This window comes from Berghia stephanieae, chromosome 3, assembly GCF_034508935.2.
Source record: "Berghia stephanieae isolate SIO BIC M18660-M18661 chromosome 3, UCSD_Bste_1.3, whole genome shotgun sequence".
Classification (NCBI taxonomy): domain Eukaryota; kingdom Metazoa; phylum Mollusca; class Gastropoda; order Nudibranchia; family Aeolidiidae; genus Berghia; species Berghia stephanieae.
This window is the reverse complement of record NC_088362.1, coordinates 51,404,874-51,429,024: the sequence shown is the minus strand read 5'-3', so window position 1 is coordinate 51,429,024 and position 24,151 is coordinate 51,404,874. Positions and strand designations below refer to the sequence as shown.

At 36.2% G+C, this 24,151-nt stretch overlaps 1 protein-coding gene and 1 long non-coding RNA gene across 7 annotated transcripts in view; both read left to right on the top strand.

Moving 5' to 3' along the window:
• Positions 1-24,151, top strand: part of LOC144967960 (uncharacterized) — a 71,528-nt gene that overhangs the window by 39,566 nt on the left and 7,811 nt on the right. For 3 of the 5 annotated variants that reach the window (XM_078905767.1, XM_078905768.1, XM_078905769.1), the window contains exons 6-7: positions 14,137-16,443; positions 17,992-22,403. In XM_078905767.1, coding sequence (XP_078761893.1) covers positions 14,137-16,443; positions 17,992-20,391 — 4,707 coding nt within the window. In that variant the 3' untranslated portion in view covers positions 20,392-22,403. Of the gene's footprint in view, positions 1-14,136; positions 16,444-17,991; positions 22,404-24,151 lie in introns of those variants that run through there. The other 2 variants (XM_078905770.1, XM_078905772.1) reach the window with 1 other exon arrangement.
• Positions 4,163-6,681, top strand: LOC144967961 (uncharacterized). Of its 2 annotated transcripts, none has more exons than XR_013644488.1 (2): positions 4,163-4,398; positions 4,909-6,681. It is a non-coding gene; the product is annotated as an uncharacterized LOC144967961 (long non-coding RNA). The 2 variants fall into 2 exon arrangements; XR_013644489.1 differs by having other exon boundaries at positions 4,184-4,289.

The following is a 24,151-nucleotide window of genomic DNA, read 5'->3' as shown; positions in this document are numbered from 1 at the left end:
ATTGAGCAACATATTGCTTAACAATTACTGCAAGTTGTCCAACATGCCATCTGACAAGGAGCCAAAACAAAAGATTTTAAAGCTATCATAGAGGTAAATCTTGTATTCAAATTCTTTTTATTATTTTTTTCTCAGTAATAATATTTCTGGTTTTTTAAATGGCTTATAGTACTCATTCAGTGCCTAAATGAGTATATTAATGATTTTATTAGATAACTGCATTGTTTACCATTAAAAACCCAACTGTTAAGATAAACCTGTTATCGCCTCCACATTTTGTCTACTGCCGCACGTTGGCCAGGCCTGAGTAGAGTAAGCCATGTTCCGTATATAATGCCGTAAATTAACAATCACTGATATAAATAAATACATAAAACAAAAATAACTATTCCCTCATCGGGGACCAATCGATGCCGCCGCCTAGGCATTCCACGAAAGAATATAGATAATCAATCAAGCAAACGTTTGATATCGAATCACCTTTTTTTTTCTTAAGTGAGTAAATTGGGGATTAATGATCTTGTCCAAAGATAAAACGAAAGTGCCTGAAGCAGGGCTCGATCCCGGGACCTTCCGGGTCACAGTACAATGCCTTAACCACTTAACCAGTTGGCCGCTGACATAATTATACTCTACATAAAGCAAAGATTTTGTTGCCATCTTTGTTGTTGTTGTTGTTGTTGTTGTTGCCATCTTAGTCAATCTACGAAACCTTCAAAACTTGCAGCAAGTAGAAATACAAAACTTCGTTTTATTTCTTATAATAAAGTGGAACAACAAAAAGTTAACGAAATAGTTTGATATATTTTAAACATCACGTTGAGTTCAATCGTCGATGCTCTACAACTTGTAACCCATCCCGACAGCAAACATCTCTCGTCTCTATGTTTTCCAATGACAACTACAGGAATTAATAACGATTTATCCTCGTTATCCTTGTCCTCTTCTTGTCATCGTATTGTGACTCCGTCATCAAAATGTCAATAACGTTAATTTTATAAGCAATACTGGCTTTAAAATACAAATATATGTCTAGATATTTTGCCAACGTATGAGAGCAAATATTTTTTGATCATTTTTAACGTTAAACATACATTATCTATTTCTCAAATGAATTCCTATGTGATCAAAAGATTTCCTAATCAAGAAATTGTTTAGAATATATGTATTTCTTAAACATTTTCATCATGCAAAGATTACTTAAGCATTTAACACAATCAGATAATAATACATCAATAATAGAATAAATAGCAATGTATAATCCTAGAATATTTTTAACTACTCCGATGTACTATGAAAAGAAACCCCAAACAAAACAACTATTTAAAATTTTGGCCAAAAACTCGTCCTTAAAATCATATCAAGCGATTAAAATGACCCTCATCTTGGCAAAAATTATCAGATCTGCAACTTCGCAAGTCTCAGGTTTGAGAGCTTTATTTTTGCCAAGATGATGGCCATTATAATCAATCGACGTTTGAAAGCCACGTTTTCTATCCAAAAAATTAAATGCGTGTTTTTTCATAGTCCGACATGACTTTTAACCTTGGGGCTAAACATTTATGTACATATAGCTTAGAATACTCAGAAATAACGTGATGTACACGTTATCGATTAAAGTTTATTCAGGTTAAATATAATTTGAAAACAACAGGAAGAATACCAGACTTCATTACTTGTGGCATAACGTTATGTCAATATTGCCGCAGGCTACACACGAAAACCCTGAATTTCAGCTACTTCGTTGGTTTGAATTAACTGTAAACTGTTTAACATGTACATAATAGTGTAAAAGAACTAATAATCTTGGCTTTAGAAATATTTTTTACCTTTGGCTACACTACGCCAAGAATCTGCCAAATGCTAACAAACTGTATTTTTCCCCTCATTTTGGCAAAAAAAAAAAAAAAAAAAAAAAAAAAACACCTTTGATTTGATATCAATCAATTATGGTGGCTTCCCACGAGTCTTACATTAGATCTCAAGAAATAATAAAATTGAAGACATTTTTCAAATGATGGATGCCATCATGTTTTCTTATAGAGGTTTTTTTTCACAGGCTGGAAAGGGCGGGGCAAAGGTGGGGGGGGGGGGGGTAATTTTAATCGTTTGTGCGGATATGTGGTCTAGTGGTATGACACTCGCTTTCGGATCGCAAGGTCCTGCGTTCGAGCCCCGCGCTACTCTCTCCCCGGCCATGCGGAGTTGTACCAGAAAGGTCGTGGGTTCGAGCCCCCATCGCCGCGAAGTTTTTAAAATTTTCTAGTGTCTTCTGGCACTTTTTCTACTCACTTAATTCTTTGTTATCTACATAAGTACCTGCTCCACTTAATTTTTTTGGATTATAGATAGAAAGTTCACACAACATAATGGAGGGACGCATGGTTAAATTTCATTATATAGCGCATTTGCACCACCCACACTCAGTCTTGTGCAGTTAGAAATTAACTATTTTTAGACATACAAGACCACCCTTCAATTCCATACACTACAGGTTGCTTGTTAGACCCTGTATTTATGCAAGCAGTCTCAACATTTCCGTCACATATTATTGTCATAGATTCGTAATGTCCGTTTTCCATTCTCGCGCATAGACTAATCTAATAATAATAAATTGCGCTAATATAGCGCATATTCCCATTGGAGGGCTCTATGCGCGTTACAAAAAATCTCGAGAAAAACAAGAAACACAAGAACATGACAAACAAATTAACGACAAGTCTATACATATATGCAAGTATATATATATATATATGCACTTATTTGCAGGTCTGATAACCCAATTTCTTATGGGCTCATTGTTGTAATGGGAATCTAAAAAAAATGACGCAAAATATTATTACAACAATGTTAAACTAGGCCCATAAGTGGGGTCGGATGCCAGACCTGCAAATATATAAACGTTGTTTAAAACCAATATATGGGCTATAGAAACTATAATTATGCCATAACATTTCTTGATTTCTAATGATCAAATCTTATAATGTTGTGTGATTATTCAAGAAACACCAGAGCCGAATTATTAACAAACCCCACGCATTTTAAACTTTGGCAAGAAAACACGTATTTTTGAAAGCCGTGCTTTTCGGGCAAGTTTTTTACTACGTGATTATTGTGTTTGTTTGTTTGTTTGTTTGTTTCAGATTACAGCATCACTGTCTCTTATTTTGTACTTTCGATTCATACTTTTGAAGGTTGTATTGCCTTGTTTCTTTCATGTTTTCACTTTTGATCACTTTAATTTCCAATGGTGTATTTAAAGTAAAATTTTTAAAAATCAAATTTTTAAAAAAATTGCCCCCCCCCCCATCCAAACAAACAAACAAACAAACAAACAAAAAACAGACAAACGAAAAAGAAACCAAGAGAAAGGCACAAACAAAAAACAAACAAACCAGAAAAAAGGCATCAAACAACAAACAAAACAAAACAACAACAAACCGAAACAAAACAGAACAACAATGACAGCAACGTCAAGAAAAAGACCCCCTTTCCATCACCCCCGCCCCTCCCTCCAAAAAAAAAAAAAAACAAACAAACAAAAAAAAAACACTAAAGAAAACGTCATAATTCAATTAGCGCAATATCCATAACACAAACTTAAAGTGTTTATATTATAGGATCCCTAGTCAACGGCAACGCTTAACATGTAGGACGAGACATGACGCCTGATCAGCGATATTGCAATTTTTTTCCCGACAAGGACAACACTGTTTATGCCAGGTACTCATTTTACACCTGAGTATGATGAGAACATGTGAGTGAAGAGCCTTTTTTCCCAGGACTCAACTTAGTGCCGTTCAGAGCGGGACTCGAACTCGTGTCCTTCCGATTCAAATGCGAGTGTTATACCACAAAACCATCTAGTGGCACAACATGGATTTCAAAAACAAAATGAAAATAATGAAACAGCGTCACACGTCACACGGGCATTGATTATTTTTGAGTCTCGGGTGAAGTAGAGTAAATACTTCACGTACAAGAATTTCATTCATTACAATTATAGAATTGCTTCAGGGTATAACATTAGATAATGTCAAACCATCTCAATGATCGACGCATTGACATAGGCTATGATTAATTGCATTTTACATAAAATCATTTAAACGACTTCGCCATAATATTGATCACACTATCTTATAAATTTGAAAAGAAATGTTCATCGAAGTGTTTCATTTGACGTTTTTGATGTTAGGAAAGTTTAAACAGCCTAGAGCAAAAAACAACAATAAAAAAAGAGATGAGAAGATAGAAACTTAATTAAATTCTATGAAGTGATGTAATAATCGGTAACAAATAGGAATGCTCTACTTTTATAATGTGAATATCATCCTCTTATTTTCATTGAGCGGTGCTGAAGCACCTTAGGGATGCTCTTGAAACTTTTTATTTGATTGTGTAATTGGGCGGGGTAGGATATTATATATATTATATATATATATATATATATATATATATACATACATATATATATATATATATATATATATATATATATACATACATATATATATTATATGATATATATTATAATTATATATATATATATATATATATATATATATATTCGTGTATGTACAAATATACGTGTGTGTGTTTGTGTGTGCGTGCGTGTGTGTGTGCGTGTTCATTTGCGCGCCCCAATGTCCCCCAATTGGTTCTAATCAAAATGATCAGAACAGTATTTTAGTTGTCGAAAACTGTCATTGATAGGTCAGTGTCGTTTCCAGAGGGTAGCACGAATAAAACTAACTTGTCTAACACCATAGAACCCAGAATAAAGAGTAGCTCAATTAGTCTTATGGCTCTAAAGGTTCAAGTAATGTCTACTGGAGAGTTGCTTGTGATAGACCAACAGGCATAAGTCCTAATGGGCCAAATATTATTGTTATTTTATATTAATCCCAGAAATCCCAGATATATATCGGCTTACGGGCCCCGTGACTCAAGATGACGGATATAGACACATTTGAATTGAAAGTAAACTCTAAAGACTCTCAACTCTACGTCACAGAAATCTTGCTTCGTCATAACTGAATTTGTTTTAAAGTTATTTCGATTAACAATAAACAATTATAAACGATCGCTCTTCTATTTAAAATAAACAAACACGCTGCGTTATCCAGATAGGATGGGTGACAAACCAGAAATTTGTTATTTTAAAATTACAAATAATTAGTTTAATATTTGTATTTTTTTCTTTAATGAAGATAACAAGTTACTGCTAGTAATCTGTTGCATTATATTCCAAGCTCAGTTTTTTTACAGCCCAGAAACATTTAAATAATAAAACGCACTTTTTAAATGTTGACTCTCAAAGAGCGTGTGCGATCACTATTTTCAGACATAAGAACATTATTTTTGAAGACAAAACATAACAAACAAACGTTTATAACTATAAAGATATTCGGATACAACTTAAAATGGATTCATCAAATTCCAGCCAGAGTCCATTTTCAATTGATCCACAACCTCCTATAGATGCCTTCACATTTCATGTCCTGGAAACATTTTTCCATATTGCTCTGTGTGGTACCCTTGCCATGTTTGGGATCGTCACAAATATCATCAACATAATCGTCTTCTGTCGTCAGGGAATTTTATCGGACAGCAATAACCTAAGCTTTTTTGCCATTGCAATAATCGATTTATTCTGTTGTTTGTTTACAGCATATAGCGCAATTCTAATGTATATTGTAAAGTTCTTTGACACAAGAGATTTCAGATGGGATATTTGGAGTTTCTATTTCTACTCATCCTGGCGACCAAAATCAATATTTATTCAAATCAACTGTTGGCTTACGGCGTATATTGCCCTCGAACGTTTTGTGTGTGTTGTTTATCCATTTAAAGTCAAAGACATTTTCACACCAAGGCGAACACTTTTTATTATATCCAGTATCTTCTTAGTTATTTTTGTTATTTACTACCCACAATATCTTACATTCGTCCCTAAGTGGATTGAAGACCCGCGTTTAAATACCACTAAATTAGAATACGTCGATTCAAAGCTTACCACTGAAGATATGCGTATTGTATTTCACTTCCTAGGTACCATTTCAATGAGAATAATTGCGATGTTAATCATTTTGTTTTGCAACATTACCATATTGTGGAAAGTCAAACTATCCAGAAAATTCAGGAAAATTTCAACATTACCGCCAAAGACTGCACCCGCAAATAAAAATACTTCAAGCTCAAACCACAATCAACCCGACCATTCTGCTAGAAAAAATACAGGGTCTGAGAGCAGTGACAAAGACTGTCGACAAAAAAGACTGATTCGAATGGTGACATTAATTTGTGTGGTTTTTCTCGTCTGTTATACCCCGGATGTCTTCAACGTCAGTGTTTTCTATGTGCTTAAAATAAAAGCGCATTGGTACGTCGAAGAAATAGCCTACTTCTTCAGCGTATTGTTTGAGACCATAAACTCGAGTTGTAATATTTTCATTTATTACAGCATGAGCACCCGGTACAGGCAGAAACTTCAACTTTGCTGGAAGAAAAATTAGTTTGGATTGGAAACGTTTCCACATAATAAAATGCTTCAATTATTTATACGATGTTGCGATAAAGGATTAAACACACTAATCAAGAGTTTAAATGATTACCAGTTTGTATATCATAGCACATGTGTATATTCTAATTTCTGAAAAATAAAAACTGCTTTTACAATTATTAAGGGTTGTGAGGCTGTGTTTTGTAATAATTAAAAAAATAAAATAAAAGAATAGAAAAGAAAACAAACAAAAACAAATCATAACTAGGAAACGTGACTCCTTTCATTGTTCTAATGGGGACAGTAATAGAAAATGTAATTTTATGTCTCGAGAGTTAGTGGCTATTCTTGGAGACGTTAAATGGAAAGATGTTTAAATCAAATGTGTAATTCACTTTCTTCAGAATCCAACAAATGTGATAAGTATTCAACGAATTGTGTTGGCGAAGTCACTGAGGGATTCTTATTTTATCAGCTAAATGTCGTACTTTTGAAAGACATGTATCTATTCCACAAAGTCCCAGGTTTGAGAGCGTTTGCCAAGACAAGGGTCATTTAAATCGATTGATATTTGAAGGAAGAGTTTGTTTTCTGGCCAAAGTTATAAGTAAATGTTTTTCCAGAGTACGGCAGTAAACAGGTTAATTTCATGTATTATTAAACTAAGTGGTACAAGGTTGAATCAACTCGGTATAAAACGTCAATAGTATAAGGCTTATTTTAGTGTGAACTGTTTTATTTATAGTTTTACAGACGTCTACAATATGATGGGGACATGTTTACATTTAATATAATAAAGTAGTCCTTAAGAGCCACTGGCTCGTGGAGCCGGGGTTTATCCCGGTTTCTATAGCGTGAAATAACGGAAAATAGCAATTGCTTGCTACCCTTTGGATATGACGCCAGTCTATCGCAAAATACTTTCCGCCAGATCTAACAGACCGAGATACCCATTTGCTGCTGGGTGGACAGGAGGGTGGGAAAACAATCTCGACTACACCCGGAATCGATCTAGGTCACTTTACGTTTGAAGCGACTGCTCTACCAACTGAGCTACCGGGACCCGGTATAGATCGTATCCGCTTGGCTAAGAAGCTCACAACATTGCCATCCAGAAGTATAACGGACCAACACACAAAACTATTTGTAACCTTAACGTTTATAGTCTGGTTAATACAGTTTAGTGAGAATTACTCATAAAAGCGGATGGCAAAAATCAATAACAAAGACCTGAGTGATGTCATCTTCATACTATCTATAGTAATATATTTGGGCTAGAAATAAACAATATGATGAGGACATGTTTATAATATCTATTTTGGGTAATTGTGTTAAAGACGTACGTGGGACATGTTTACAGTGTTTGTTAAGGTCTATTGTATTTTTCCACTATGATAAGGTGATGTTTACAATATTTGTTAGGGCTTATTGTTTTAAAGACGAATACAGTATGATGAGCCGTAGCAAACATTGTTTACATGTGCCCGTAATCTTCATCGTGTTGCATTCTTTTGGTCAACTTCGTATGCCGACATCAAGGAAATGATCATGCATGACGTCATGAACATATAGACACCACCCTTTAGAGTTCTGAGGTAGAAATGCCTTGTTTTCAAGACCTTACTCCATTCAAATGTCTTCAAATCTGTTTTAAATTGTATAGTACTCGCTGGGTTCTATCACGCTCTCGGGAGAAACCAAAAAGCGTGCTAGAATCCAAGCGTGCCGAAATCCGCATTCATGGGAGGTAACCAATACATTCGGTCACACGCTCCAGCTCGAATCCAGCGACTACCGTACTTTGCTGATACCCTGACAGCTGCTGGACAGTTACAGTTATTGATGCTGCGCGTTTAGTTAAAAACGCTTAACGTTTAGTTAAACTCATAGCATCTGGGTGGGGTTCCTTACCTCCCATAGTGGGCAGGGAGGCTCTTAGTTGGGACCTGTACTTGTGTCTGCATGAGACTTTTAGGTGATCTCAAACCAAGTCCTTTGACAGTGTGCTCTTGGAATCTACACCTGTTTCCTATTTGAAGAAATTCCCATTTGTCTTACCTTTTCTTGGGTGCTTTAAGTGTAATTCTAGAACTTTTTACTATCCCTTTTCTTCCTTTTGACTGGCGCTGGAATGACCTTAATGTGTTGCAAGGGCCGTAAAACCCTTAAAAACAAAGAAACAAACAACAAAACTCATAACATCCACCAATCGGATTTAATGTACCAACACACAAACCGATGTGAACCTTAAACATTTATAGTCTGATACAATATAGTGAGCTGAGTGACGTCAATTTCGTTCTGCCTATAGTTTTTTATAGTCAATGCCACTTCATGGAGATGTGTTGTTTTGGCAAGTTTTTTTTTTCTGTTGATGATGGATAGGGAAATTTTCTATAGAGGGATTTGGGGTAGTAGGGCTGATTTTTTGTTCAGAGGTGTCTGTCTGTGTGTTCTGCCAGTGGTGACATACTGTATCCAGTGTTGTTGATCGAGAGTTTTGATGACTGTTACATCAGCAGGTTGGCTGCATCAGTAGGGTTAATTGAAAAAAAAAAGAAGAAGAAGAAGAAGAAGAAGAAGAAGAAGAAGAAGAAGGAGAAGAAGAAGAAGAAGAAGAGGAGAAGGAGGAGCAGGAGATTAAGATGATGATTAAGAGGAAGAATCTCAATAGCATGGAGCAACAGGAAAGCCTCTCTGACACATTGATATAAAATGCCCTTGCCATCGAGAAAGCAATATCCTAGATATGCATAACTATACAGGTACTGCTCTCTTTGTCACAAAGGCAGTGTTGGACACACATCCAGACAATGATTGGTAAAGTATAGAGTCAAATCTTCCTCTATTCTGGTTCAAAACTCCCCGAAAGTATGTTACAAGTTCTCAGAAAGACTAGGTTTCTTATTGAATCATAAGGTAGCATAACTATTTAAGTAGCAGGATGTATAGATAGTATTTAAGTTGACGGCACTCAGGTCTTTGTTATGGCTTTTTGCCATCCACGTATATGAGTAATTCTCACTAAACTTTATTAACCAGACTATAAACGTTCAAGGTTACACATGGTTTCTCAATGTTACACATGGTTTTGTGTGTTGGTCCTTTATATTTCCGGATGGCAACGGTGTGACTTCTTAGCCAAGCGCATACTATCTATAGACATATGTCTTAGGATGAGCAAAAACGAGGATCTTTATTGATTTGATTTTTTGTTTTTAAGGGTTTTACGACGCTTGCAACACATTTAGGTCATATCAGCGCCAGTAAAAAGGAAGAATATGGGATAGTTAAAAGTTGTCGAATTACAATTAAAGCACCGAAGAAAAGGGAAGACAAAGGAGAATTGGCTAAAATAGGAAACAGATGTAGATTCCAAGAGCACACTATCAAAGTACTTAGTTTGAGATCACATAAAAGTCTCATTCAGACACAAGCATAGGTCCCCACTGAGAGGAATAGACTTAAATGTTTACAAATCATATATAATACATAAGCAAAACATAATACAGTGCATAACAGAGGGATGGTTTACAAGGAAAAAAATATAATCTCCCAAAGCTAAATATACATTTGACTGTTTCCCTCCTAGCCAGGGTATCCGGCCAGGACCAGGACAAAACCAAGTAATCTCATTCCAAGGCAAAGAGAGAAAGCCAGTTTGAGAACATATATAGGGGGATAGAAGACACAGTAAGTACCTCCCTGCTCACTATGGGAGGTCAGGAACCCCACCCCGGATCTTTATTGACGTCCAGAATTTATTTAGCCCAGAGAATAAGTTTCATTCTAAAACCAGACGATCAGTTTCAAAAGGTATGTATCCAGTCTTCAGGAGAGCTGCTTTCATTCTTCCAAAAAGTAATAAACAAAAATGAATATAACAGCTTCAAAATAGAACAAAATACCAAACACAGAACGTTTCGGGCTCAAAACCCTTCTTCAGCCAACAACTAAAAACAATAAAGACATAAATACATTACTAAATTCCAGATCATGACTATCTAAAATTTAGTAATGTATTTATGTCTTTATTGTTTAGTGAGTTGTTGTTATTAGTGCTTAAGGAAACAAGTGATCCCATTGGTTAAACTATTGAATACAACTCACGGTTTGTTTTCTTTTATTACCAAAGACCTGTCTTTTGACGAAATCGTTTGGTCAGTGTCAGGCTATAAGTTTACGAAGGCTATAGTCAGAGGGTACCTGGCGTAGCCATCGTTAACTTAAAGCCAGACACAAGAACCCACTAGGACTTATGGTTTGATTTCATTTTTTAGGTTTTGCAGATCCTTAGTAAAGCTCAAAGGAAAAGGGATTCCATTGGTTGACCTATTGAATACAACTCACGATTTGTTTTATTTTGTGGCCAAAGACTTGTCTTTTGACATCATTTTTGGACAGTGTCAGGCAGAATTGGATTCAATAGTCTGATGTCATGTCCGCCCAGCAACGAGCAGCTTGTTCTAACCAAAGAAAATCGGTACTTTTTATTCTCCTTGCTGGCTAGAACTTTTTCACATGTCAGAATGTAAAAAAGTTAAAATACGTTTATATTTATGTTTTTCTCCTCTGGATACATTTTATGCTCGTCGGAGAAGTATTTCATAGGAGGTCCGCCATTGTTCCGATAGTTAATAACCAGTTACTAAGTTACTAAGCGTCATTACGAGGAAGTGACGTCACGACAGTTGAAGCCCATTGAGCTCCATGTATCTGTGTATCCGCTTTACATTTCACATTGCCCCTTTCTCCCCTCCTCTGAAGCCTTGACACTCACTTTCCGATAGGAAAGTCCTGGGTTCGAGTCCAGCTCTGAGTGGCGTATAGTTTAGCCCTTGGAAAAATAATATCTCATCATGCTCAGATGTTAAATGAGTATCGGACCGTCAACAGCGTTGTCTCTGTTGAAAAAAAAAACGTGTAATATGACCACCATTAAAGCGTTTTGCGCACGTTCATTGGATATTGCACTATAGAAATGATTTTTTAACGGTTCATTTTTAGATGGTTTGTTTCATCTAATATCAGGAAGGGACACTATTAGAAAACCCTAAGTATAATCTGTGAAACAAGTAGAATAACAGCAACATTTTCCAATGACGTCATAATGCTATTAATTATTGATTTGTTTGGAGAAGAAATTATACTCGGTTTTGACAACTTGAAAAAAACCCAAACTAGATAGGCAGTCACTAAATGTTTGCTGAAATGCACATGGATAGAAAATAATGACGAAAAACATTTAATTTTAGCATCACAGTGTTTATTATTGAACAATTAATTGTGCTTTCCTTGGTTTAACTGAAAAATACTATAATTTATTAACAATCTTTGCCCGAGTCCAACATGCACTTATTTACAGGTCTGACAACCCAACTCCTTATGGGCTCATTGTTGTAATGGACATCTCATAAAATGACGCAAAATATTGTCCATTACTAGACCCTGTCAGACCTGCTTTGAAATTGATAGTTATCATTCATTGTTGTCATATTGCGTCAAAATCTATTTTCAGTAATACCGGGTGCGTCTCGGAGAAAAACAATCTAAACTACCTTTCTTATTTTTTACAAAGGATAAAAGGGACGCCTCATTATATTTTTGCTATTAGGCCATTGTAAAATCGGGGTTTTCTCTCAACCAAAGGAACATGATAGTGGATCAAGTACGAGTATCTACACCATTGAAGTGTGTATGTTGTACGTATCAAGACTAGCAAACCAGACAAAAAGTTTGGCGGTCACTTCATGGACGTATCTGGCCACATAGCTATGGGTTACTACAAACTACAAATTGCTTTCTGTAACGATTCCACGGAATTGGTATTAGCAGCATTCCAACTCGACTGCTCTGTGAAGTTTAGGATAAGGAGTGAAAACTAAGAAACAGGAGTAACTGCATTGGACAGTTGTTGCTGTATGCAGCTGACGTCACCTGACTGTTGCCATCATATGATTGTTTCCAAACTTGAAATACTCGGCACACTCATAAATAAATGACCCATTGGATTTTATAATACATTCCTCTACCCCCCCCCCCCCCCCAAAGTCGGTAAAATAATGAATATGGAGTGAACCGTTTTAATAGAATGAAGAAAGCATTCTCATTTTTCAAAGGTATTCTAATTTTGTGATTTATCAATAACTTAAAAGCAGTATCGTTGATGTTAAAAAGAAAACAGGAGGCCCTTTCAAAATATGATATTTTAGTAGGTAGTGCTTATTAAATAATTATAAAAGATTAAAACATTGAATTCATTAAATGGGCATATTAGAAAAAAAGTCCTTTAGAGCAACTAGGCCCATGTAGTCTGAGTTTATCCCGGTTTCTATAGCGTGAAACACACGATAGTTTGCAACCCTTTGGATAGGACGCTAGTCTATCGCAAAGTACTTTCCGTCAGATCTATCAGACCCAGCTACCCAATCACTGCTGGGTGCACAGGGGATCAGAAAAAATAATCTCGACTGCACCCGGGATCGATCTCGGTTCCTTTGCTAGTAAAGCGAGTGGTCTACCAACTGAGCTATTGGGCATATAGATTAATTATAATTGTTAGATAATATATATTCAACCAAAGTTTAATTCAATGGAGAAATCACGAAAAACAATCGACTTTATCATCCCCCAGAGGAAGACACATGTCGAACTTAAATTATAATTATTGAATATAAATTTTCTTAAATACAAAGCTGTAAAGAATACATATAAAAAATCGACAGTAATCTGGTATCGGAACCAGTGCCGTTGCTTATGAAGATTGAAAAAGTGGCTGTGGCACTTTATTGTAAAATGGTATGTTGTGAAAAGTTCCCGCTGTTATAAAAGAAATGTTTATCATGATTAAAAGCTAGGATGTATCTCGCAGGTAATCACAGTTGATATGTATCTGTCACAACTCATAGCTAGTAATTTTGCTGAAGACGACCAGCGAGAATAATACAGACATTCTTTTACAAGGATTGGCGTTTATTATTTAAAAGTATATCGTTTCTCTCTATCCCGGCATAATTTGAAACAATTTGCAGGCACAAAACGAACATTTGCGTGTTAAAATTTCTTAGATGTACCTTCTTTTTGTGTTGATTCAAAATTATGGCTACATGTACTTTACTAATAATGTTCTTTAAAAAGAGTAATATCTGAATGAGAGCAAAGTGTGACAAAGCCTAGTGTCCATAAATCGAAAAGTTACGTATTTAAATGCCTCTGCGATTATTTTATCTAAACATGTTTTTATAAAACTGTGTCTTACCGAAACACGTCTGATAAAAAATATTACATTTAACAACCAAAGACAGACAATACAGAGTTGCTCAAAATATTTTGAAAAAGAATGTGCGAAAACGTTATAAATATTTTTTAAATATTGTCAAAACTGATCAACTTGGTGAGCCTTTTGTTAGTTCCTTATTGGGGAATACTTATAAACCTCAATTTTTTCTTCATTTTTCGTATATATCTTATTTAGTATTTTAAATAAATAAATGGATAAACATAAAAATAGCATTGAATAAAAAAAAGAATGGCTTTTACTCGCACAAGCTATTTGTGCACCAAGAAAGAATAAATCCTATAGAGGAATATTTTTCTTGTTTACATTAACATGCACCTTATTTATCATATTTCAGATAAGATCTAGAGAAAGAGAACTCACAAAAACAATGGAGGATGTTTATGGCGAAAAACTGAAAGAATTGATGGAAAGCAAGCCTATTTTAGAGGAAAATATCGAAGAACTACAAAATGCTTGTAATCTGACAGATATAATGCTGAAAGCCAAAGGAGTAGAGCTATTGATACTAAAGAAGGAATTAAGTTCGAAAATGACCCATCTTCTAGATCTATCTCTTCCTGATATACCGGAATACAAAAAGTATGAAGTGACATTTGTTCCCGGTGAAACAGTTCTTGGAAGTCTCTCTTTCGGGAAAACGTCAGCCAATGAAGACGATGAATTAAGCATGTTAAAATCAAACAAAAACGATGTTGATATGATGAAAAACACTAAAAGGATAGAAGACCTCGACCTTATTTCAAATTGCACACAGACGGATGCCTGTAAGACAAATGAAATAAGTACATCAATGTCTGCTGATATGACGATTGGTTTCTCCAATACAAACTCGCAAACTGATTTAACAAAAACAGAAATCGACGAACTTTACACGATACAGGATGAGAGAAATAAGGAAGTCAAAAACAGAAATGATACAACTCAAAATCAATCGAAGGAACCCACCCCGCCACCGGATCTACTTCCAGCAAATTCGTTCACTTACACGCCTGGAAGATGGATACGCAGTAGAAAAATTCAAACAGATATATGTAGTTTAGATTTTCATCGTGAGATGACTGATAGGGAATACGTTCATGCTTTGTTGGTCGTTGAGTCTTATCATAGTCCGAACAAATCACAGAGATCACCACAGCCTCTGTCAGAAAGAAATTCAAAAGAGTCAGAAAGACCGCTTCGACGCATGTCAAATGCAACTACAATGACAGTTCAAGATGGTAGCAATGGATTGAGGTCTTCAGAATCGGAGACACGAAAGAGGACAGTAGGTCGTCGTGATGCTGGGGTAAATGCTGTTTGTGATTCAAAAGTCATGGACACACAGACCCCGGTAAAGATCATGAAAGATTCTATTACTGTAACGGATGCACATGGTCAAGAGGATAAATGGACATCCATGCCTTCAGTAAGGCTTGTTGATCGAGAGACGGCCACGACAAAAGTTTATCTTGAAGAAAGATCAACTTATACAGATCTAGTCTCAACATCAGACCGAGCAACGAGCACTGTTGGTATAAAACATTTTGACAAAGCTGTGGCTACAGTTCCTGTAAAGGCACATAACATGTCTATCCAAGTGATTCCTGATACAAAATGCATAGCATTGAACACACCGAGGATCCAAACAAAAGAATCCACCATGCAAACTAACGTGAACGTAGTAGATAGGGGAACTGTTCCAGACCTAAATATTGAGTTGAAGTATTCCAAACAAACCATCAAACCAAATGAAAGTTCTGTCGATGTAATAATACCAATTCAGTCCAATCTTTTAAGTGCAACACGAACAGACGTTACTACTTGTGACAGAGCATGTGATCCAATAAAACAGCTTACTTCCAATAGAGCTACCGAAACATTGAAAGTGAAAACAATATCAACGGCGTCAGGGACACCAGCACCCAAGTGTGTTGATAGAGACACATCAACCAATGTCACAAAAACTATAGATCAGTGGACAGAGACCGTAGCGCCACAGCTAGTTAGTACAGGTGTCACCCCTCCGAGACCTGCAACCCTTGATGTTGGCGTCACTACCGAAGTTATCAACACGAATGACGAAGCGACTTGCACGGAGGTTAAATCATATCGTAGCTTACAGACAGAGACAACTTTAGTAGTTTGTGACAATGAGACTATCACTGACCATCCCACTTTAGTTGATGCGCAGACAAGTATAGAAATTAGCACAGAGAGTGCTGAAACGGAAACAGAACCTGTAGACATTGGCGATATCAAACCAGTTACAATATGCGAGTCTAAAGCCTCACAGTACGAAGGACCTGTTTTTCACACACGAGAAACTAATACATCAAGAAGCAGACGAAAAGCTAAAGAATGTCAAACAGAATACAGTTCTATAACTTGCAAAACATGCGGCAAAGAAAGCCAGGAAAACGGCACATCTGAAACTCAAGTCAACAATAGCCAAAACAAGACAAATCCTTCTCAACTTGAACTTAAACAACACAGTACCAATGAAGTAGGAACAATGGCCATTTCGTGCACCACTTGCCAACATGACTCCAACCAAGAGACAGGGGTCCAGACAACGTCACCACTGCAGTTGGAAAAGTCATCAGCCACTTCCTTTGAATTCACGGAAGATTTTTTTGTCCGGACACTCAGCAGAGAATACCAGGTTTGTTTACATTTGTCTCCTTAGAATGTTATACAAAGCACAAGTTATTTTAATCATGATACACACAACACACACTTACACAAGTACATATAAAATAGTCACTTCCACACATACACACACACCCAAACACACACTTACACACATACTCAATGACATTATATCTCCCATTTCGTTATGATTGGTTATTTTAGAAAATGGTCCACACATTTCGCATCAAAAAAATAATTTTCTTTAATTTTGGACGATACAAAATACAACATATTACCTGTTCTTAAATCAGCTGCTTCACGAGCCTATGTGCTTACCTTGCTATCATTACTGAGAAGATGCAAGCTGGGTTCGAACCACATAATTGTGTTTACGGACAGGCATGGAAACGTTGATATAATCTCTTTTTATTCGTTCTTCTTCATTATGTAAAGTATTCCTATGTCTAAAATCATCTCCAATATCCGACATGCACGACTGTCAAAGCAATTTCTATTAATCACCAAACTAATCTGGTTTTGTGCAATTGTGTGGCTTTGTGGTCTTGTGGTCTTGTGGTATGACACTCGCCTTTTGGATCGATAGGGCCCTAGTTCAAGTCTTACTGTGGACCGCGCAAAACTGAGTCCTTGGAAATGGCTCTTTACTCACATTCTCTCGCCGTATCCAAGTGTAGAATGAGTATCTGGCCGGCAATAGCGTTGTCCCTGTCAAAAACCTTCAGAAAAGCATTAAAAAGACAAGTCTTGAGTGCAGTTATTGTGCTTCAAATATCCCATGATTATTAAAAGTTACGAAGTGAAACGTTTGCAATTGAGTTTCTCCCTCTCTCCCTTTGAAAACTTGCTACTGTTGTTGTACTAGAGTTTCCTGCTCTTTACCCCTCTTATCTAGTTGAATTTTCGAGATATTGTTTACTAAAAAGCTACAATAGGTCCTTGTAAACGTGAACCAGTTATTGAGTATTTAATTATAAAATTCTTTTAGCTCTTAAACTATCATATTTTTAAAATGTATTTGAAATATGTGTTTCAGTTTCCAACTCATGGTATTATTAGAAAGTTGTCAACACCAGTGGTTCCCAAAGCAGATTATGTGCTTAAATTTTTGTTTTTCATAAAAGAGAGCCATTGGTATAGCATTTTAAAATTGTTATATGTTCACTAATGCGACCTGATTGATGTACAGATTCACTACTGATGAACACACACACACACACACACACACACACACACACACACATATATATATATATATATATATATATATATATATATATATATTATTCAATATCACTTATGACGAGCAAGTGTCGATTTCGGATAGATGCCAAAAAGGTTCGGGAACCACTGGTCCACATCAGTTAATATACTATAATTTCATATCCCTGTTCATGATTATTTGTATCATTATTCATCACCTTTTTCCTGCTCCTTATTCATTCCATTCTTTTCCCAATCGTAATCTGTTCATTGACATTGTCTATTTCACATTTCACCACTGCTTTCTTTAGTCTATCTATCCCATTTTCCTCCCCTTTCGGTCATTCCAACTTCAAAGGATGCGGCCACGTCCACAGAATCCCTGCCGTACATCGGACTGCTGAGTGAAATCGACGTGGACGAGCTCATTGTCATACCGGAAGCGAACTTTGAACTTGTTTCTGACTCAGAATCTGACCTCGGAAATTTTGATGTGGAGATGGTTGACTCTGAAACTTGTACAGAATACTTGCAGTACGTAGAAACTGGTACGCAGACTATTGGAATGCCTGATAATGAATCTATAGGATCCTTATATGAGAGTGGAAATGATTGTGAGACAAAATCTGAAAAAGTGAACAGCAAAGGAGTTGGTGAAATAATCAAGTCAATGGTACAAAGTGAGGGGGGCGGATCAACATTTAGCAATTCTGACTCTGGAAAAGCCGCTAAGTCGTCTATAATTGAAGATCCTAATATATGTAAACATCTTGTTAGCATTGGAATAAATACCGTCCCCAAACTAACATTTGAAAAGGAAACGTGTACGCCATTGAGACATTTGTACAGCAAAGGAACAATGACTTTATGTGTGACAAAATTGGACAAATACAAGAACACTCTTAGCCCATCGGAAACATGGGATGAAAGCAAAAGTGGTAGTCGAGAAATTAACAAGACAAAATCAGTTGACAAAATTACAATGACGACAAGAGCGGAACACAAAGACATAGGAGTTGTGACAGAAAAGGCTGACATTGATGGAAAGATTGAGAACTGCATATCTAAACTTCGAAATGTATCGGAGAGATTGAATAGTCCAACATCAAGGAAACCGATAGAGCCTTCATTATTCGAAAAAGATTCAATAGGAACAAGTTCAACCGCTGTTGAAACAAATAAAAAACCCATTGCTCTCAATTCAGCTTCATCAAAGGATGAAACATTAAAAAGTAAAAGTGATTTTATTTCAAATGTAGCAAAAGATACTCCACAAGCAACGAAAACAAATGACATGACATCCGTGCGTAAACCACAACCGATAACCACTTTGAAAGGACGCAAGCCAGCAAATGTCAGGTCAACTCAAGAGATCTTAACCGGAGAGACAAGCCATGCAACAAGTGACGGGACCATGTACGATAGTAAAAGTCTTCCAAGGCAGTTTGTTCTAAACCGACCACGGCCGGTAAAAATGGGAAGCCAACCACTCTCACCTAGCAGGTTACCATTACTTCGTTACAATTCAGCTCCCGATCAAATGACAACAGTGCCTCCTCATACCATTTCCACCAAGCCCCAAGGACAATCAAGCTGTAAACACAGTTCAAAAAGTCCATCCCCACGTACCTCACCTAGTAAGATTCCAATAACAAAGAAACTCAGTCCACCTGAGTGGTCAATGACAACTCCACCACCGGAGCCAAAATTGGGTCAGTGCATTAAAAAGCCATGTGCTCCTGATGATATTTGGATAAAGAAACCTCCTTCACCAAAGGAACTCACTACTCAAACAGATGAGAATGATTCACAAGGAATCAGACCAAAACTTCGCAGACCTTTACCTAGCATAACAGAGACCAGAACGCCTTCAACGTGTTCGGAAACATCCATGGCTTCCCTTGCATCTTCGAATTCTATGCCTTCAACAGTTGATTCGTCCGTAAAATCAACCTCCTCAAAAACTCCAAAGAATTCCACTTCTACAAACCCGCCGTCTTTAGATTCGTGTAAAACAGATGATAGTAAATCAACGTTTAAACCATCATCTTCAATTTCATCGGCAATGACATCCTCTTTAATGACTTCCATTTCCGAATCTTTAACAGACAGTGTATTTAAAAAATCCTCAACAGAAACCATCCATTCTGCCGCCTCAGCGGAAACTTTAGAGGAACAATCCGCCCCAGCGTCAAATAAAAAGTCAGGTATAGGATTTATGCAACGGATTTTGGGTAAACGAAAGAAAAACCTGGATCATCAAAAAGAGAAAAATTCAAGTGAAAATTATAGTTCAAGTAGTAGCATTGGAAAAGCCTCAGATGGCACCGCGATAGCTCATCATCCTCCTTTAGATTCCAAACCTCATGCCGCTTCTTCGCAACTCTCCCCCCATCACACCGTTCCCCAGCCGGAATCCAAAAGCCCTTCAACCTCAAGAAAGTCTCGCCCATTTGTTTATGTCCGACAACGAATATTTTCCATTCAGCAGGACAATGAGGAAGAAGTAGGTGGGAAAGGAGTTCAGAAAGCAGACAAAACTCCAGTTAAAAAGACCCACGACTGCATGGCAAGCCCGAAACCGAACAGGAAAGAATGTAAGAAGACGGAAAAGGAGAAAACAGCGTCTCCATCAAGTCACGAAAAGGAAAAGGTAAATCCAAATTCCAAAGACGGGAAGGGGGGTAAATCTAAAAAGTTAGATTCGTCCAAATCGAAAGTGGAATGTAAACATGGCAAGGGAACTAAAAAGAAATAAATATCCTTGTATTCAAACCTGGCTTGTTGATAACCAGGGAAACTCTCAGTATAGACTTAATCGATTTCTTTTAAATAAAATCAATCTTGTGACTCTTAAAAAATTAAGATTTCAAACTTGAACACTTCTAATTAATGATCTAAGAAGAAGAACATAAATAAAAATTTCTAGCAATTACATAGCCATATAGTAGTAGAAACCCAGCAAGATCAGTCGAATATAATAGTTTATGTACATTGTAGTCCATTTGATATTACCATGCCTACAACAAATTGTTTATGCGCTATGGGCAAGACCTAAATCTATATGGTTTATGATAACTTGATCCTCCTTTTAATTGTCAATATTTCGATTTTCGTAATTCAGTCGCTATTGGGATTATTCATTATCCTAATGAAGAATTTCCACTGCTTGAAAGGGGGATAAATCAGTTATCATTAAAGATGCCTTTGTCAACATAATATTATGTGATTGCTTAATGACACATTGACATAGTTCGCACTGTCTTCAATTTAGAACAAAATTTTTTGCAAGTCTTTTTCATAATTTAGAAATAATTGTCTACACATGATCTGTTTTATTGGGCATTTTATGATTACGATGGTCTTGATACATATTGTCACGTGAGTGTAGGGATGAGGCGAGCTCTGTTAAGTAAAGAAATTTGTTGCTCGCTTAAAGTGGTCGCATAGGCGTTATAGATATGTATTATTATTATTATTATTATTATTATTATTATTATTATTATTATTATTATTATTATTATTTTTCTTTTTTTTTAATAATTTTTTTCACTAAGGAAATATATTGAATTTACATTGTCAAAATAATATAATTAAAATGTATCAAGCACTGATAAAATGTGTATGCTCCGTACAATGAGTTCAAAATAAGAATTGATGAAGCAGTGGCCAGGCTGTCTACATTTGGATCAAATTTCATGTTCGGATCCCATGGGAACTATTACAATTCCTATTTTTTCTATAATAATCAAAAACTAGTTATCATGAAACTAAGTCACAGAAGAACTTCAAAATCAATAACTCCTAATGTCAAATAACCAAAAAATATCAACTCAATACACTGAAAATTTTTGTGGTATTTATTTTTTAAATGTTTTTTATATTTGAATACTCACAGAAATGCAAGTAAATCCCTTAGTACGGGATACTGTGTTATAAACCTAAAATAATACCGTGTCTCGTCCTTCGTGTTATGTCCGATTGCCATTGGAATCAACTGGTCGAAACTGTCATCTGCTGGGCTCTTTCATGATAGACCTTTGAGCTTCCACATGGAGATGATAATATGTGTTTGTGTTGGCGAGGGACACCTTGTTGTGCAAAGCGCTTTGACCACGTTTAGTGAGATACTGAGCTATACAAATTCTCTAGTTTTGTTTTTCTCATAAGAAGTTATCACCGAGTTTAAGATTTTCTCTAATGCCATACAATGAAATCGGTGTAAATTACCTTTTTTTAAATCTCGCAACTTTCGACGAGCCTATCTATAAGAATCACACCAATTCTATACCATCTAACACTTATGGACGCAATACCCTGACAGCTAATGGTGTAAATTTCCAATAAATATACTAATTATAGAGGAAAACAGTAACCACAAAGGGTGTGAGGTCAGGGTTAGCTATACGTTATGGGTATAATTTCGGACACAGGTGGAAGATAGAGTTTATGATAGGAGAAATTTATGTACGTCTGAACTGTTTTTATGTACTGGTTTGTGTGTGTGTCTGTGTGTGTATGTGCGCGCGCGTGTATATATATATATATATATATATATATATATATACATAGAGAGAGAGAGAGAGAGAGAGAGAGAGAGAGAGAGAGAGAGAGAGAGAGAGAGAGAGAGAGAGAGAGAGAGAGCAATTCAGGAGGCAAAAATTTACGGAACTTTTTTTCTGAGCGCTGAACTCCAGTAAAAAGACAATATGTAACTTTTTCCATATAGCAGGTGATTGGAAAATATACTGAGGGTTTATTAAATACCGAATTCCGTTAATATATATATATATATATATATATATATATATATATATATATATATATATATATATGTTATATATAAATATATATATATATATACATATATACATATATATATATATATATATGTGTGTGTGTGTGTGTGTGTGTGTGTGTGTGTGAAACAGAGAGGTTGGAGGGGAAGAGAAATAGTAGGAGAGAAGGAAAGGATATTGTTTATATTTTTAAAATCATAAACATACGTACATTAATTCAGTCAAAAGGATGGATGAAAGAGACATTTATTGACAATGATCAGTGATTGAGTTTATATAAAAGTGTAAGTGTAAGCAGAGAATTAACGTTCAACTCGAACCGAAGCTGCCAGTTTGAATGAAATAAGTAGTTATTTTTTGTTCTCTCTTTTCACAATACCATTGCATCGGCCATTGCCTGTTAGTATATTGCCTTGACTAGTAACAGAATTGAGCTATATTGATAGTGGGCAGTTGTATGATGAGCGACATTGATAACAAGTTCTGGCTCCAGTAGTTTTGCCATTGGCTAAAACACAGTGCAAATATTATTATTACCCCACTCGACTTAGTTGTAAATGAATATCTGGCTGTGTGCCAATCTAAACAAAAAAAAAAAAATGGGCGTTTAGAATATGCGGCTTGGTGGTCCAGTTATGACACAATCGACTTGAGACGTCTTGGTCCCTAGCTCGAGCCCCACTGTGAGGGACGTATAATCGAATCCCGTCAAATGCCCTTTACAAACATTTTCTCACCGTACTCTACTCAAGTATTGAATGAATACCTGGCCGGAAATAGAAATGTCACTGTAAAAATTAGTAACCGCACCTCACAGGTATCATGTTTTGCATGTTATGTGCTTCTGTTACTTGGGATCACGTATAACGTGTATTTAACATATTTAATGAATACATTGCGATAAAGTAAAGCTCGTGTTTTTATAAGATAGACGAATCGAATTTCACTGAGGTCCATTTAGAAGAATTGTTGTTATTGCCCTCTTGGTAAAAACTGTGAGATATGATGGCAACTTAGAGTAGAAACGAAGCCCGCATGCAAAACGTTATAAAGAAAAATGTATATAATTTAAGAAGCTGTAAAGTATTACGAATCGATTCCCTCAAGATCATTTTTGTTTCATCTGAACTTATAGGGCATTTGAGGCAAGTTAGCATTAAGATATTATAATAAAGTAGTGTAGATTATGGGAACAGGTAGCTAGTGGTTTTATCACTTTAACACTACAGGGTGGGAGGGGGACAGGTAGTCAAGCTTATATATAAATGGAAGACACAGATCGGAAGGATAAGTTCCTCCCCCCCCCTCTCTCTCTCTCTCTCTCTCTCTCTCTCTCTCTCTCTCTCTATATATATATATATATATATATATATATATATATATATATGTATGTATATATTTATATATATATGTGTGTGTGTGTAGTTGTGTGTACGTGTGTGATTTTACGTGTGTGTGTGTAAATAGATGTTGAGAGAAGAAGAAGAAGAAGAAGAAGAAGAAGAAGAAGAAGAAGAAGAAGAAGAAGAAGAAGAAGAGAGAGAGAGAGAGAGAGAGAGAGAGAGAGAGAGAGAAAGGGGGATGGGATATGGTGGCGTGAGCAGCCTCCACAGATGTATATTTTGATTCCATAATATACACCCACCTGCCGCTCACGCTTCCATCGCCAGCACGTGCATTGCTTTTATACCTACGTGTGGACGATAAGAATAATATACT